Source organism: Schistocerca gregaria, chromosome 7 (genome assembly GCF_023897955.1).
Source record: "Schistocerca gregaria isolate iqSchGreg1 chromosome 7, iqSchGreg1.2, whole genome shotgun sequence".
Taxonomy (NCBI): Eukaryota; Metazoa; Arthropoda; class Insecta; order Orthoptera; family Acrididae; genus Schistocerca; species Schistocerca gregaria.
Window position 1 is genome coordinate 262,970,912 of NC_064926.1, and position 18,280 is coordinate 262,989,191.

An 18,280-nucleotide genomic window follows, 5' to 3' on the forward strand; every position below is an offset into this window, starting at 1 on the left:
TTGGGAGGTCGGTAAAAGGACATAATTATTATTTTATTCTGGTGACCAACAATGACCTCTGCCCATACTAACTCACAGGAACTATCTACTTCAACTTTGCGACAAGATAAATTACTTGTGAGGTAGCCGCGCGGAACTAGCCGTGCAGTCTAGGACGCTGCAGTCATGGACTGTGCGGCTGGTCCCGGTGGAGGTTCAAGTCCTCCCTCGGGCATGGGTGTGTGTGTTTGTCCTTAGGATAATTTAGGTTAAGTAGTGTGTAAGCTTGGGGACTGATGACCTTAGCAGTTAAGTCCGACAAGATTTCACACACACACAGACACACTTGTGAGGTAACGCGAATCGTGGCGTCCTGAAAATATTCAAAGTTCGGAGTTGGTTTGGCGGCACGGGGCGCTCGGCAAGCAGGGGCTCGTCAACAACCGCATAGTGCAGAACATTAGCCAGAGCAAGAGGGGTAGCCCAGAGGGCGGTCCCGGTCAACCGCATGGCTGGGAAGTCCATGTTGACACTGTGTCAAGGACTGTGCTTTGTGTCGATGAAGGAGATTTGTATGCCGGGAGTGCCAAAGATGGCGGACTTTGTGAAACCATAATGTTCCCGGCGGGGTCAGGGATTTTCTCTGCCTCGTGATGGCTGGGTGTTGTGTGATGTCCTTAGGTTAGTTAGGTTTAAGTAGTTCTAAGTTCTAGGGGACTGATGACCACAGTAGTTACGTCCCATAGTGCTCAGAATCATTTGAACCATTTTGAAACCATAATGACAGACATTTCACAGTTCATGTAGAAATTACTAATAGCCAGACGAATCATGATACATTACCATTATTTGCAGGACGATTCTGATGGTGTAATCAGATTTTCAATATCTTTGTTAGTTTAAAGTTTAGTATCTGACTCCAAATTACACAAGTAACACCCAGAAACGAATTTCCAAAATCTAAACTGTTCATCCGATTTTGTTCATCCACATGTCTTTAGAAATCTATTAGTCTAAACCTAAATGGGTGTGAGTTATGGACTTATAACTTGAATAGTACATGAGTTATTGGAGGTCAAAGTGGCCGATTACTATTGATCGCGTCAGGCCTTAATTACTCCACAGTTACGAGAGAAAACGGTAGCAGCATGCATATAAATATATTTATTCGTCTATGTCTTTGTTTATATCCGATATATACTATTCATGAAGAAATTGGTCAAATATTTTACTGTGTTTTAGAAAGCACAGATACATTAGGCTACTGGCCTACTTTTGTTTCTAGTCCTTTGATGTACGTTTATTTCATTTTCTTATGTATTTAATAATGTGTGTTAGAGCGTGTTTATGGTCCAGCCATAGGAATATTATTTTAGTTTCAAGTTATTTAAATGTAAATCCAGTATTTCGTATGTGTTTCAATATGTTTGTGAATGTGCATTGGCTTGGAGACATGACGCGATCGCTCCAGCCACTCACAGCGCTCGTTACTACGGTAGACGACTACTGAAGTCAATGGAGAGACTGTATGTAAGTGGGGGAGGAGCGTTGGGCCACAGAGGACGTGGGAGCGTGCTGGACGGGAAGGCGCAACGGACGGCTCAGGAAATACTTGGAGAGTGTTGAGCAGTTTGCGTGTGCTCGCGGGAGAAAGAAATATTTCGTAGTGCCGACCTGTGGTGCACTTGTGAGATTTCCATGGCTTCTGCAGTGAAGACGTAGTATGCATTTAGAAGTGAATACCTTGCGAACTATGTTGTTGTTCATAACTAATTACGTGAAGTAGAAATCTATTGTTTCCCTGTTATTCAACTTGTATTTTATTTAATTGCTCGACCATCGACACCAATAAGTGTTTTGCAGAAATAAACGGAATTCTCAAAACTACTTCTGCTACCGTACTCATCATTTAAAGTCGTTAAAATAGGATCTGCGGATTTTATTTAATTGCCATCTTTCATTTATAAATTTCTATGTTACATTCAAAATTCGCAATTGCTGAGTGATAGGAAGCTTCGACCATTCGATTCATCATGTGCGTATTCATATTGTACACTATAGACTCAGCAGTATTTGGCATGCATTGCGGCAACTATGTATCCCACTCCCTAGACAACTAAACCAGCCATAACTTTTAACATTTGAACGCTGAGTCTGAGGGTATGTAGTTGTGGGGCCATTTTTATTTGAAAGCCCGCATATGTGTAGCAGCAACAAACACGCCACTGCCAACGGTGCTTAGCCTATCCTCTCGAAAACGCGTTAGGTTCTTATAACGATTTGAGCATTAGTGTTTCCTATTAGCACTTGAAGCACAGCTGTGACAATTTACAAGTGTTATACCAATGGTTCCTGTATCTACGTTCTTCCTGTGTTCGGCCGCTCCCTTTGTGACTAAAGCCGTATTTGTGTTTTCCCGAAACCCTAAAAAACCGCCCAGTCCACGCCACACAGCCCCTGCTACCCGTATAGTCGCCTCCTACGTATAGTGGACTCCTGACCTATTCAGCTTAACCCGAAACCCGACCACCCTTTGGCGCAAGTCGAGGAATCTGCAGCATACAGGGTCGCAGAACCATCTGAGCCTCTGATTCAGAGCCTCCACTCGACTCTGTACCAGAGGTCCGCAATCAATTCTGTCGACTATGCTGCAAATGGTCAGCTCTGCTTTCATCTCGCAAACAAGGGTGGCAGCCTTTACAACTTCTGTTAGCTGCTCGAAACCAGAGAGAATCTCTCCTGATCCAAAGTGACACACATCATTGGTACCGATGTGAGTCACCATCTGCAGTTGGCTGGATCTTGTACTCTTCATGGAATCTGGGAGAACCTGTTGCAGGTCTGGAATGACTCCACCAAGTATGCACACAGAGTGCACATTGGCTTCCTTCCCCTTCTTGGCCGCCATGTCCCTAAAGGGCCCCATGATGTGCCTAACGCTGGAGCTCCCAACTATCAGTAATCCCACCCTCTGTCCAGATTTCGTAGGCTGAAAGGTTTCCTCTGTAACAGGACAGATCTGGCTCAGCGACAGTATCAGCCACTGACAATACCTGGAACACCGGGAAGGCCTTACGTGTGGCCCCTTGGGAAGTCTTTCGCCACCTGCTATGCCCCCGAGCGACCTCCCACTCGATCACAGATGAGAGGGCAATCTCAGTGTGAGTAGTAACTGGGCTGGCCACCAGTGAAGACCAATCGGAGCACACGGAGGTGCTGGGCGTCCGTTGGATCCCCACTGTCAGCCCACAACAGTGGTGCCTATCCACTGCAGCCTCAAGCTGTGTAACCAAAGCCATCACAGCCTGGAGCTGAGAGCGAAGTTTCACCAACTCGACTCGCATCGGTACACAGCAATCATAGTCCCTATCCATACTAAAGACCGTGGAAAACTAAACCACCCAGATAAACGACTATCGACACTTGCTGCGGACCCCTACCGATGTAAACGCAGGAACTGTGTCTAATAAACTAGATTAATACGCAGAGATTCAAACTTGTAAGATGTGACAAAATCGCAAACGAAAACGCGAGAACTCTGGCTATTGTATATTAAAGTAACACGAAGAAACTCAAGAAACTGAACTATTAAATCAAACAGATGATATTATAACATTCGCTCCTGGTTGTAATGTCTGCTATTAAATCTGCACAGTTTTCTGCAAATACAGTAAACGGGAGGTTTGAGGTTATCAGTTGTGACGTTACTTTATAAGTTCGATTGCTGCCCCTGTTTCCCCCTATAATGTAACATATTGGCAGATATAGTTGATAAAGCTCAGTTGGCAGTCTGTGCAAGAGTCGCTTTTGATGATTTCGAAAAAAGAGAGGAACTGGTAAGGATTATACTACCCACAGGACACACCACAGGAAAGGACATATATTTAGCATTTAAAAATGTTATTAGCTCTTAAAATACCCATATAAAAAAACCAAGACGTGATGAGGTTCCTGCTATGAAAAGCAGGAGGAGAGATTCACAGCCTTGTGTAGTAAAGACGATAGCGTTCCGGATTTTCTGTCTTATACCTGTGTAAGGCACCAGCAGTCACTCTGTGGAAGGGTTTTTAATATGAACAGTGTAAGGAAAACAGTTATTAAAGAGGTGAACAAAGTTAGATCTATGCAATTCAGAGACATTTGTTCAGAGCAGTGACTGATGAAGTAAAGTCCAATATGGTGATCTCTTGTCTCTCACGTAAGTTCGTGGCTTGGCAGAGGCAGAGTTTTACAACGTTTTCAAGAGTTGCTTGCTGCCTTAGTAGAATTTTTGAATGAAAGAGATTAATCTTCCTTGAAACAGAAATCCGCAGGCATCACCAAAAAGTTCAATAACCATAACTTGGAGCAGAAAAATTTCAGGTGTTGCTTCATACACAAAAAAAGCTGGAACTGTGGGAAGAAAATCTCATCCTAGATGAAGATGAACATTGCCTGTTTGAAACAAAGTCTTGACAAGCAAGGTACTTCTATGCCACTTTACAACAGGATTTATACTGAAATTCTTTCAGATTTGAGAAGGTAATTCAACACATGCTTCCAAGATTTCAGATGCATTTAAGTTGTTGCACAGTTTGCCAAATTGCTTTTTATGGTGATTGATGCTGAAGAATTCTCCACTTTTGTCACGGTTTGTTTTGATTTTTAAAGAAGACAGTACTGCCATGGGGTTGAAACTGATTGATTTTCAAAATGATTTATCTTTAAAAGCGCTTTCTTGAAGCTCTGAGAATATTTGGTCTCTTGTTCTATGGAAAAATGTCCATTATGGTTCAAGTTATTCTCAGAATTGAAGACAATGTACAGCTAATAAATTTCATTTTTACAATATGACATTCATAAAAAAAACTAGTACAGAAATGGACCGACAGATGAACACTTCCAGAATGAGATTTTCACTCTGTAGCGGAGTGTGCGCTGATAAGAAACTTCCTGGCAGATTAAAACTGTGTGCTGGACCGAGACTCGGGTCCTTTTTTTTTTTTTGTAATCACATTTTGTTCGTTTTCGTTCACTGTATCTACTCTTTTTTTTAAATCTCATTTTGCTCGTTTTTGTTCGTTCAATCTGCTCGATGCGGACGTCGTAAGACATCCATTGAAGTTCGTTGTTGATCGATTAACTCAGTTTTTTTATTGCAGAGGGTTCGTAACCCACTGACCGAACACGCTGAGCTACCGTGCCGGCTGTTTGGGGCGGACGTCGGAAGAGACCCGATTCAGGTCGTGGTTGATCCATTAACTCAGTTTTTTTTTTTTTTTTTTTTTTTTTACAGAGGGCAGCTAACCCTCTAACCGAACACACTGAGTTACCGTGCCGGCTGGACCTTTGCCTTTCGCGGGAAAGTGCTCTACCAACTGAGCTACCCAAGCACGACTCACGCCCCGTCCTCACCGCTCGTGACTCGTGCTTGGGTAGCTCAGTTGGTAGAGCGCTTGCCCGCAAAAGGCAAAGGTCCCGAGATCGAGTCTTGGTGCGGTACACAGTTTTAATCTGCCAGGAAGTTTCAGATGAACACTTGTACAACTGTATTCGAATAGCAGCCGCTACCTGCTCTCCCAACATAAAAAAAGTGCCATCCTTCTCGTTAAAGTTTATGAGTGATAAAAAATTACATTCTTACGTTTGTAAATAATTGCTAGCAACATTTCAGTTTCTTTCTTATTTACAACTGAATTTCAATTTATTTTTCTTACATAAAATTTAATTAAAATTCATTTCATACGTATTAAAAATTTAACTGTCAAGAAAATTCTTCAGGGTATGTAACAGCATGCCAATACGCAAAATTCTCCGACGTTTCAGCCGCTGTTGCACAGGGTCTTTTGCTAAGTGCTGAGTGAGGAAAACTTGTTTGTTATTTAGTAGTGCAAGAAGCTGCTTTCGTAATCTGATAGGATATTGAGGATGATGAGGATGGCTATCATAGTCCTTTACGGGCTTTTGTTTTGTTTCTTGTTATTGGTCGCAATAGACATCCTTGACTGGTGTTTGCTTTATTTCGTAACATTGGTGGAAATAGGCGAACGATAAACGAGCGGCAGTTATGACGCAGCGGTTTATTTGCTGCCTAGTGGCGGCTGAGGTGTGCCAGTACTCTGTGACCTGCGGCCGTTGAGCTCTTCTGCGGGACTGTGTGTGTTAATTTGCGAGAGTAAGCAAAACACCCTGAGGAAGGCAATTTACAATAATGGATTTTAATTAATGACTATGCTGTCACTTCGCAAGAAGAATTTTATTGTCAATGATAACGGCCGTGAAAGCCTACGCTTACATCTAGAACTGTAAATATAAACTGAGGTGACAAAGCCGTGCGATGGCGGTATGCACATATACAGATGGCAGTAGTCTCGTGTACACGAGATATAAAAGGGCAGTGCATTGGCGGAACTGTCCCCTCCATCTCCTTTCCCAAGGTGGCTTCCATAGACTCCCCTCCCAGATGATGCCCTCTCTCCCTCTATTTATCCCTCCTATCAACTCTGATCCTCAGTCCCCCTCCTTGCCTCTCTCCTTTTCCCGGGCTTGCTCTTCCCCCTCCCCTTCCATCCTTTTTTTCCCCCCACCTACCCTCTCTCTGCCCCCCTTCTCTCCCCCGAGTCCTTTTGCATTTCCCTCCTCTGCCTTTTCCCATTCCCTCTCGTGTCTTCACTGCCCCTCTCTCCCTTATGAGTCGTCTCCCTCCCTTCGTTCCACCCCCCTTCGTTTTCTCCCCTCCTCCCTCCTTGTTTTCCCCCACATCTGTCCATGCCCCCCCCCCCCCCCCCATTTGCCCTGGCCTAGGGAGTGTCACCTTTGTGCCGACGTTTTCGTGCAGTGTTTTACAGTGAGTGTTCAGTGTTGTGTGTCTTTCAGGAAGTGTTGCGAATGGACATAATACTGTCATTGGGTGTGATTTTTTTATCTTTTGTGAAGAGATACCTGACTGTCGCCATGTTTATTAATTGTGTGTCTACTATGTTACCTGTCTCATTCCTGTGTATTTTATTAGCATTGCACAACTCCTTTGCTTTATGTTTTAACTTTCCACAATTTTCCGACGTTTGACAATTTAAGTCACCGTTTTATTGCCTGCTTTTCTTGTTTCTTTTCTTCTTACGTTTTAAAAAGTCTGTAGGCTGCAGAGCAGCATACTAAGCTGCTGCCAGTCCGCCCTCCCAATAAAGGAAAAAAAAGCGGAACTGTCATTTGTATTCAGGTGAGACACGTGGCCAGGTTTCCTAAGTGATTATGGCCGCACGACGAGAATTAATAGACTTTGAATGTGGAATGGTAGTTGGAGCTAGACTCTTGGGATATTTCATTTCTGAGATCGTTAGGGAACTCAATATTCCGCGAAGCATAGTGCAAGAGCATGCCGAGGATACCAAATTTCAGGCATTACCTCTCAACACAGACAATGCGGAAATCAACTTGGGACATATGACAAAAGTATTTGTTAGGTTGGTGTGTGTGTTGGCTCTGAGCATTATGGGACTTAACTGCTGATGTCATCAGTCCCTAGAACTTAGAACTACTTAAACCTAACTAATTAACCTAATCACACACATCCATGCCCGAGGCAGGATTTGGACCTGTGACCGTAACGGTTGCGCGGTTCCAGACTGTAGCACCTAGAACCGCTCGGTCACCCCGGCCGGTATTTGTTAGGACAGCGCGACATAATTTCACGTTAATAGGCTATGGTAGCAAACGACCGATGCGAGTGTTTTCTAACAGCACGACATCGCTTTTGATGCCTCTCCTCAGCTCGTGACCACAGAGGTTGGACTCTAGACGACTAGAAAAATATGGTCTGATCAGATGAGTCCCGATTTTTAGTTGGTAAAAGCTGGTGGTAGAGTTCGATTGTGGCGCAGACCCCACGAAACCATGGACCCAAGTTATCAAGAAGGCACTGTGTAAGCTGGTAGTGGCTGCATAATGGTGTGAGCTGTATTCAGATGGAATGGACTGGGTTCTCTGGTCGAACTGAACTGATTGTTGACTGGAAACGGCTGTGTTCGGATACTTGGAGACAGTTTGCAGCCAATCACGGACTTCATGTTCCCGAAGAGTGATGGAATTTTTATGAATTATAATGCGCTGTGTCACTGGGCCACAATTGTTCGCGATTGATTTGAAGAACGTTCTGGACAATACGAGTGAATGGTTTGGTCACCCAGATCCCCTGACATGAATCCATCATTTATGGGACGTAATTGGGAGGTCAGTTTGTGAACAAAATCCAGTATCGCCAACAATTTCGCAATTATGAACGGCTATAGAGGTAGCTCGGCACAGTGTTTCTGTGGGGACTTCCTCACCGATTTTCCGCTCTACGACAGGCAAAAGGAGGTCCTACACGACATTAGTAGGTATCCTATGACTTTTGTGTCAATGTATAGGTAGTAAACAAATGTAAGTTTTATTTTAAAATGTTCTGACATCTGCCCTAGTTTCTTTTTCTCGCCACAGTAGGATTTAAGTAGCTTAGAAGCTAGCTTAGAAGCGTCATATATTTGGCGACAACTAATGTAGTCGATTCAAATGCTCCTCGTGGAAGAAATGTCTGCTACCATTCTGTGATCGGGAAATGTATTGGTACGAGATGAGTTCCGTTTTCTGATCACCATGTTAAAAATCTCAATTGTTTCATTAATGCCTGATAGTTCGGAGGAATAACATACTCTTTATACTCATCCATTGTCAGGGAGCTTCAAGTTCACACCTCTGTCCTTGCTCCAAGTGTTTCTTAACAGGAGCAAACTACATTCCGGCGTTACAGCCTAACTCTTACGTCATCATCTGTATTTCATTTACTATTGTTTTGTTGAAGGGGGACGGGTGTACGTAGTGCGAGATTGGGGAGGTTGCCTTCTTCTCCCACCACAAAATAGAAAAATAATTATCTTCACAAACCAAACTCTCCTCCTGTGTGCTACACAGATAGATGTATTAGCTCCATATCAGGACTGTCGTAAAATCTCAAACTGTCTCGCCGTACTCCGCTATTCCCCTTGCTACATAATGAGGTAGTGCACTAAACTCACGTTGCTTTATCTATGTGCAGGACACAAGCTGATGCTCCACCGCCTGGATTTAGCTTTTCCTGTAACATTTTGTGCAAATGTCGGAGTGTGCCCTTCAATAAGGCCACGGATAAGCTCCTGTCTCGTCCTTTTCCAATAATATTTTAGTTTTATCCCGTTGGTTCCTTTCTTGCTTCTTTCCTCGACAAGAGTAATGATGCAGCGAGCACTGTGCTCAAAACATTGTAACTCACAGGTCATCACTTTCAACCTCATCAGATACTCTTTCTATGAAATGTTACTGAGGCAGGAGCGAATAACGTATGGGTGGTATGGTATGACTCAAAACGAGATGAATCTTATACCTTCAGTGTCATAGGTTAACACATATTGAACTGTGTGTTCAGGGACAGCATTCGCAATATTGTCATAGTGTGCAACACAACTCTGCCATTATACAAGTATGCAGGATCATATTCAATACAACATTACATTCAACAATGAAACCAGTTCGGCTGAGCCATATTAAATAATGTTTTGACCCGACTGTATCTCCTGTCATTTTGCAGCAGGACAAGTGATTTGTATGCTCAGTCGTAAGTGAATGTTTGTGGTTCACCCCGTAGTATATTCTAAGACAAAAAAGAAAAACGACGCACGAGGGAATTATCTGAATGGGGAGGAAGTCGGTAAATGCGATGTACTTGTAGAGATAAACTAGTACTTACAATTACAGAAAATTTGGATGTTTCATTCAAGAGAAAGGGCTTCACAAATTGAGCTTGCCAATTAAGCGTTGGTCTACCTCTGGGCTTATGAAAGCAGTTATTCAGCTTGGTACTGACTGACAGAGTTGTTGGATGTCCTCCTAACGGATATCGTGCCAAGTTATGTCCAGTTGGTGCGTTATAACGCAAAAACCCGAGCTGGTTGGAGGCCCTGCCCATAATGCACTAACTGTTCTCAACATGCACCCTTGCTGGCCAAGGTAAGGTTTCATAAGCACGAAGACAAGCAGTAGAAACTCTCGTCGTGTGCGGGCGGACATTATCTTGCTGAAATATAATCTCAGGTTGGCTTGCCATTTAGGGCGTAGAATGTCTTCGACGTACCGCTGTTCAGTGAGGTTGGCGCGGATGACAACCAGAGGGGTCCTGCTGTGAAAGAAACGGCACCCCAAAGAAATTACTCCTAGTTGTTGGGCCGAATGGTGGGCGAAAGTCAGGTTGCTTCGGTGCGTCTCTAGGCATGTCTTCAGCCTGGAATCTCATTGACTAGAGTAGAATTGTCTTCGGTGATGAGTCCCACTTCGATCCGAGCTCCGAAGACCAACGAACAGCTGTCTAGAGACGCCCAGTACAGTGGTGGGATACCAATCTGTATTCAAATATGTGGATGGGACACTGGGCCAAGAGGTCTGTAGAAGAGCCATGTATACTGAAAGAAGAACGTTTATTATAACAATGAGATGGATAACTCTTTGCGCTATGGAAGGAATCAGGATCAACGAGGAACAATGACTGGCCTACTTGTAAGTCTTTCTTTTCAATACTAAGATTACAGACCGCACTGGGAAAGTGTTGGTCAAGTATGAAGTTGGAACTATTTTCAGATCGAACAGGAGGATTAAAGGCTATTTAAGAATGGCAAAAGATATACGACGTTCTTTGGCTACCCATATATAAAATTTCTTGAGGACTTGTGGACTAGTAGTATATATTGGTACCACGAAAAGAAGTGTTAACACTTGTTGAGTTAAACATTAGAAGACATACGGATAAATCGGCAATAGCGGAACATGTATACCAAGTGGGTAATCATGAAATGATTTTCATTGAGACGAGTGTCATACCGAAAACATCACTCTGTCTTGCACACATGTATATAGAGGCTATTGAGATTTATAAACACCGTAATAATTCTAAAAGAAAAGAATAAAGTGTCAAATTAGATAAAATATGGATATCGACTCTCCACCGACAGAATGACGAACGATCACTTTCAGTAGTGAATGTTGGCACTACCAGAGATAATCTCGTAGCCGACGTCACTTGGTGGGCTGTGGTAACCCCTATACTGCCTATTCGGTTGGCGCTCCCTCGAGTTCTGATTGTAGTTCGCCGCTTCACCTCTGAGGATGTCCCCCCTTGCCGGAGACGAAACGTTAGGGGAAAGTTTTACATATCGACCACGGCGGGTCAACCCGGAACTTTTTAAGTAGAGTTAACACCGGTTGTGAAATCCTACACTGTTTGAACAACTTGGAACTTCGATTTGGACCATCACTCATGCTCCAACTACAAAACTGGTAGCACACCATCTTTCATTATTAAATGTAAACTGAACGCAGAACAGCAACGATTATTTCTGGCATATTAGTATGGCTCTAGGTAATAGACTATTATTCCGACAACAACATTATTCTATGGTATTTTATTCAAAATTAATTGTTGTTATTAGCAGTATGGATGCTAGAATCAAGAGCATATAAGTCATTAATAGTTATTCGCCGCATGATTCGAAAAAGTTTGCAGCTATACTTCACAGGGTCTCTACCACCATCCCCACCAAGGCTTCCTCCCCAGGTCTGAAGTAACGGCAGAACCTGCTGTCATTTCACTTACAGGGTGCAAACAGTTTTACATTCCCACCATACGTGAGCTTATGTATTTTCTAGTGAAAACATAATCGCGCCACTACTAGTAAATAACAGCACGTTGCAAAAAAAGGATGAATGTGGCCCATCCAACAGTGATATCATAAACGATTATTGAATCGGCATAATACTAAGTCTGGGATTGAACCAAGTAGCCACTGCTACAAAACACTGTATCCAGTGAACTGTATCCAGTCAGTATGAAGTTCTGTCTTCTTCGAAAAGGTCTGGAATGTACGAGAGACATTCGACAATTAACTCAGCAGACGGCTAGAAGGAAAAAATCAATTTATTCAGTACCCTTGAAACCTAGGATACTTTTACTCATATGAATTAGAATAAATAAATTTGAGAGACTGTAAAGTATACTTCTTATGCTTCATTCGGTTGCAGCTTCTGGTGGACCAGGTGATGATTCTGGAGACAATGACGCCTCTGGATTTCATGGAATTCCGTAATTACCTGTCACCGGCCTCCGGCTTCCAGAGCCTGCAGTTCAGACTTCTGGAGAATAAACTTGGCGTCAAACAGGTCGGTACATATGGAATTTATTTTAGTCAACAAATTTATAAAATTTATGGAACCGGTGTTCGTCAATGCAGGTATTTTCGTTTAAAAATTCATTTCTGTGCATAAAAATCGGTCTACCACTTGTAACTGACCATTATTCATCAATAGCGAACTCTTATCGAACTACACACTCAACTTTAGCTCTAACTGTAGAGAACAGACAAAAAGATGTGTTTGTTTCTGTGCCCTCTGCTAAATAAATTGACAAATAAATGTCAATCATATAGTTGTAGGCAGTGTTTGTGTATCACAGTTTATATAAACGAGTTAACGATTCTATTTTTGTGCTATTTTTTTTTCTGTTCTGTGACTCAGTTATGTATCACGTTGTAACCTAAGAATCCTGTGCTTCCCCACCTATTGGACCGATGTGTTTGTGATGTGCAGAGAAACATTCTCACTCACAACTACCTCCACCCATCTTCCTAAATTCTAATATTAACACAAACACTGGGTTACAGTCAACTTTGACTGGATTAAAGAATGTGGCTTAGGTTATTTAAAAAAGTGAGGTCACAGAAGTGCACTGAGTTCAGACAATGTTTCATAGCCCACGTGTAAGTGTAAAATCGTGTCGTGATAGTGCCTCTGTCGTTGCCCCATGCCCAAGAAGATTTTTCAGCTTAATCTGATGGGTGCGCGGCAGAAAGTAGTCATAATGTTCTCCCGCAGACTCACCTAATCCACAAAATCGCTTTGAAATTTTCTCCAGTTTCACATGTTGAGGCGATTTTATTATTCCGATAAACCAGTAGTCGTCTTAAATGAAGAAGTACTTGATTCGTGTATTTGTTACTGCAATTATATGCGCTCGTACAGGTAACTAGTGCAGTATGTGACCTTCTCCTGTGATCCTGAAAATCACAGCCAGGCCAAAGACAAAGGCTGTTGAAAGAGCTGTTCTTCTACTGTGTACCACACATATGAATTCAGGAAAGTGATATACTTGTGAGGAAACTTCAGACAACAATATGGTCCATATTGTAGAGCAACATTCTATACACATTCATTCTGTGGCCTGTTTGTGATAGCACATTTATTTTCTTTGGGAATTAAGCTATAAATTAATACAAAAATATTCATGCCTCTCAATTTTCTGTGTGTCCCCGAATCGAGAGTGAGATGGAAATTGCTCAACATCGTACCCTCTTCAAGGGAGCCTTTCAAACTGTAATTATTGGTGGTCATCAAGATGGCAGTGAGCGTTAGAGAAGTTTCTAGGTTTGAAGAAGAATGCCAGGAGCGTAGGGATACATTCCTTGGAGGTAGTTGGCGGTTACGAACAACCAGGTAATGCCAACCTAACCGACCTGGAGGGTTCCCTCAGAACTCGCTGGCAAGACAGACATAACCTTTTTGTAGGCACGGTAGTTTAGGGACAGGATTTGTGACTGGTGTAAAGAATGGCAGCTAACTCTAAATATACATGAATGTAAATTAATGCAGATGAATAGGAAAAAGAATCCTGTAATGTTTGAGTACTTCATTAGTAGTGTAGCGCTTGACACAGTCACGTCGATTAAATATTTGGGCGTAACATTGCAGAGCGATATGAAGTGAGACAAGCATGTATTGGCAGTTGTGGGGAAGGCGGACAGTCGTCTTCGGTTCATTGGTAGAATTTTGGGAAGATGTGGTTCATCTGCAAAGGAGACCGCTTATAAAACATTAATACGACCTATTCTAGAGAACTGCTCGAGCGTTTGGGATCCCTATCAGGTCGGATTGAGGGAGGACATAGAAGCAATTCAGAGGCGGGCTGCTAGATTTGGTATTGGTAGGTTTGATCATCATGCGAGTGTTGCGTAAATGCTTCAGGAACTCGGGTGGGAGTCTCTAGAGGAAAGGAGGCGCACTTTTCGTGAATCGCTACTGAGGAAATTTAGAGAACCAGCATTTGAGGCTGACTGCAGTACAATTTTACTGCCGCCAACTTACATTTCGCGGAAAGACCACAAAGATAAGATAAGAGAGATTAGGGCTCGTACAGAGGCATAAAGGCAGTCATTTTTCACTCGTGCTGTTTGAGAGTGGAACAGGGAGAGAAGGTGCTAGTTGTGGTACGAGGTACCCTCCGCCACGCACCGCATGGTGGATTGCAGAGTATGTATGTAGATGTAGATGGAATAGAAAATAATGCCTACTCTGATACAGTCCTCTGTTTTCTTGGCGCTGCTGCGTTTTTAAACAGGATTCACCAGAGTTACTTAGCCTCATTTTTGCCGGTATTCTAGCGCTGTCGACAAGTAGCGCCCGTGTCCATCACAGAGTGAGACCTCATGGACAACCGCCAGCCGCGACTGGCACAATATGGCGAGATGTTATGGCCTACAGGCTAGGTAACACCCCGTCATCCTCCAATTTTGCTCCTCGTTACTAGCATTACTCTCTCTCTCTCTCTCTCGTCTCAATCTTATTCGGCAGGCCAGCCACAGCATGCCACACTGCAAGCGAGCTCAGTGTGAGGACGGAGAGCGGGTTGCGGTTCGGCCTCCCTCGGATTTCCTCGGTACTTCTCAGAAGCACTCGGTATTGTGTGTGGTGTCTATTCTTTCTGACACATCAGAAAGAACAGACACCGCACATTCATATAAGTGATCCGCCTCAATGGGCAATTCATCCACCTTCCTCAGTGAGGATCCAAAAGTGCGTCCGACCTACTGTGGGAATCTCAGAGTAGCGGACAGTGAGGCAATGGACAGGGATTGCGGATAGGTGGTCTTCGGTGGGAATGTGGATCGGACGCTGAGATACTCCGTGCAGTTGCGATAACGCTGTGTGCCAGACGGCACACTGGTTAACGCACCTGCCCAGTAAGCAGGAGATTCCAGGTCCGAATCTCGATCCGGTACACATTTTCACTCGTCGCCACTGTTTACGCGTAACATCCCGCTGCAGCTCACACCTGTGGTCCCCCTTTAATTTACATGCAATTTCATTTAGCATTGCTATGCGCCATTTTTCGGTCGGCGCGGCTTTTTTGAGTTCGGCAGAACCGCGGTGTCAGCGCTGTATACCCCTCACTATTTGTCCATGGTATAAAAGAAGTTCATAGGTCCAGTAGCTGTTCGCACACAAAGAGGTAGCCTAGCTATCTATCGTCATATCCTTTTAAAGGGATAGAGACCCTGGTCATACATAAAGCAAACCAGTTGCAAGACACAATCAATACCTTCACTGCGCGATAACAACGGTGAGGTCACTGATGACAGTGCCACTAAAGCAGAGTTATTAAACATGGTTTTCCGAAACTCCTTCACCAAAGAAGACGAAGTAAATATTCCTGAATTCCAATAAAGAACAACTGCCAAGATGAGAAACATAGAAGCAGATATCCTTGGTGTAACAAAGCAGCTTAAATAAAGGCAAGGCCTCCGGTCCAGATTGTATCCCAGTCAGTTTCTTCTCAGAGTATGCTGATAATATAGCTCCATATTTAGCAATTATATACAACCACTCGCTCACAGAAAGATCCGTACCTAAAGACTGGAAAATTGCGCAAGTCACACCAATACCCAAAAAGGGAAGTAGGAGTAATCCGTTGAATTACAGTCCCATATCACTAACGTCGATCTGCAGTATGGCTTTAAAAATATGGTCTATTCGAACATTATGAAGTAACTCGAATAAAAGGATTTATTGACACGTAGTCAGCACGGATTCAGAAAATATCGTTCTTGCGAAACACAACTAGCTCTTTATACTCACGAAGTAATGAGTGGTACCGACAAGGGATGTCAAATTGATTCCATATTTTTAGATTTCCAGAAGGATTTCGACACCGTTCCTCACAAGCTTCTTCTCACCAAACTGCATCCCTACGGAATATCGCCTCAGTTGTGCAACTGGATTCGTGATTTCCCGCCAGAAAGGTCACAGTTCCTAGTAATAGACGGAAAGTCATCGAGTGAAACGGAAATAATATCCAGCGTTCTCCAAAGAAGTGTTATAGACCCTCTTTTATTCCTGATTTATATTAACGACATAGGAGACAATCTCAGTAGCCGTCTTAGATTGTTTCAGATGATGCTGTCATTTACTGTCTTGTAAAGTCATCAAATGACCAAAATGAATTGCAAAAAGATTTAGGTAAGATATCTGTATGGTGTGAAAAGTGGCAATTGACCCTGACTAAAGAAAAATGCGAAGTTATTCACATGAGTACTAAAATAAATCAGCTAAATTTCGATTACGCAGTAAGTCACGCAAATCTGACGGCTGTAAATTCAACTAAATACATAGGGATTACAGTTACAAATAACCTAAATTGGAACGATCACATAGATAATATTGTGAGTAGAGCAAACCAAAGACTGCGATTCATTGGCAGAACACTTAGAAGGTGCAACAGGTCTATGCAGTGATGAGTCAGCAGGAAGACAGCAACCATGCACAACTGCTCTTCTATGATGACAGGGCTTGGATTCCCTTTATAAACTCAGCCATCTAGGAATTTCTGCTATGAGGACACCAGTAATGCAGTGTTTTGTGAGACCCTTTATACAGAAGGATTCTCGTACATAGGCTCAAACGTGCATGTCCTGCCATAAATCCAAAGTAAATAGGCACGTACAAGGTTCGCTCGGAAGTTTTGGTATCCCAGAGGCACGATTGTCACACATACATCTAGACCTGGCAGGACCACTACTGCTCGCATGTAACGACCGGTACTGCCTCACAGCGCTCGACAGATACATACGGTGGCTAGAGGTATTCCCACAAACCACTGAGAACATGGCATGCTCATTCATCTGTGATTGGGTTTCACGTTTTGGCTGTTCCCAAAAAGTAGAAATCTTTCTTACAATAGCCCAACTATATGGGATACACTTGTCAAGGACTTCACCATAATCAGACAGCTGCATATGGCACTTTGGAGCACTTACACCATTCCTTGAAGGCTGCAATAATGTGCCACACGAAAGATTTGTGGATTGACGTAGTTCCAGTATTTGCTATTAGGATTGTGCAGCGCATTAAAAGATGATCTGCAGGCCTCTCTAGCAAAGTTGATGTATGCCGAAACACAATGTCCACTAGGAGAAGTTTTCAAACAGTAGCCCAGTCTTCTGCTCTCTATTTAAGATTTCCTCACATAACTCCAGAAGCAGATGCAGACCATGCGACTGAGTGGAAATATATGACAAGGAAAACAGGCTACCTTTGTTTTCAAAGACCTAGCAATGAAGAAGCACGTTTTCCTCATACATGGCCCACTGTGCAAATTACTGGAACCACCCTACCAAGGCCCATACACAGTTATGGGTCGAAATGATAGGATGCTCACGCTATGCATTAAAGTGGTAGACTCAGTAGTATCCATCGACAGACGTAAGCCAGCCTACCTAAGTGCAGAAGACGCTGCCGAACTGCAGGCCACCACCGGAAGCAGAACACCTGCCAACCGTAGCCGCTGATACCACAGCGCCATCCAGAGAAGAGCAGCCCACGTAACACCAGCTGACACATCAGCACCCAGATACAACGAAAACCCATTATGGACTAAAAGTGCGGTTGCGTTTCGACCCAGCACACATTTTCCAGCTCCAGTCAGCTAATTTTCTTTCCTTTTCTTTGTGGGGACGCGGTGTATCTGCCTCAGCTCACAGGTCACTCCGCACTCTCCTCTGGCAATGTTGCGAACTACAGACGCCAGAAAGACCTGCCTGCCGCAGTGGCCGAGCGGTTCTAGGCGCTGCAGTCTGGAACCGCACGACCGCTACGCTCGCAGGTTCGAATCCTGCCTCGGGCATGGATGTGTGTGATGTCCTTAGGTTAGTTAGGTTTAAGTAGTTCTAAGTTCTAGGGGACTGATGACCACAGCAGCTAAGTCCCATAGCAGACGTTAAGCGAAGGCCGTCGGCCGCTGCATTGTCCGTGCTGAGAGGTAATGCTTGAAATTTGGTACTCTCGGCACATCCCTCAGGGGCTCTGCATTCATTTGCTAGGTACAGGCTTGGCGAGGCATGGTTCCCGAGTTGCGGACTGGTAAGCACTACCAGTCCTCTGTCACCGTAAACTGGGCCTGCTTCAGTGACCGCTGTCCGATGCGGTAGTGGGTCGT

General features: G+C 43.6%; 1 protein-coding gene across 1 annotated transcript in view; it reads left to right on the forward strand.

Annotated features, from left to right (window-relative positions):
- Nucleotides 1-18,280, forward strand: part of LOC126282517 (tryptophan 2,3-dioxygenase) — a 362,921-nt gene that overhangs the window by 292,628 nt on the left and 52,013 nt on the right. The window contains exon 5 of the mRNA XM_049982178.1: nt 12,040-12,177. Coding sequence (XP_049838135.1) covers nt 12,040-12,177 — 138 coding nt within the window. The remainder of the gene's footprint in view (nt 1-12,039; nt 12,178-18,280) is intronic.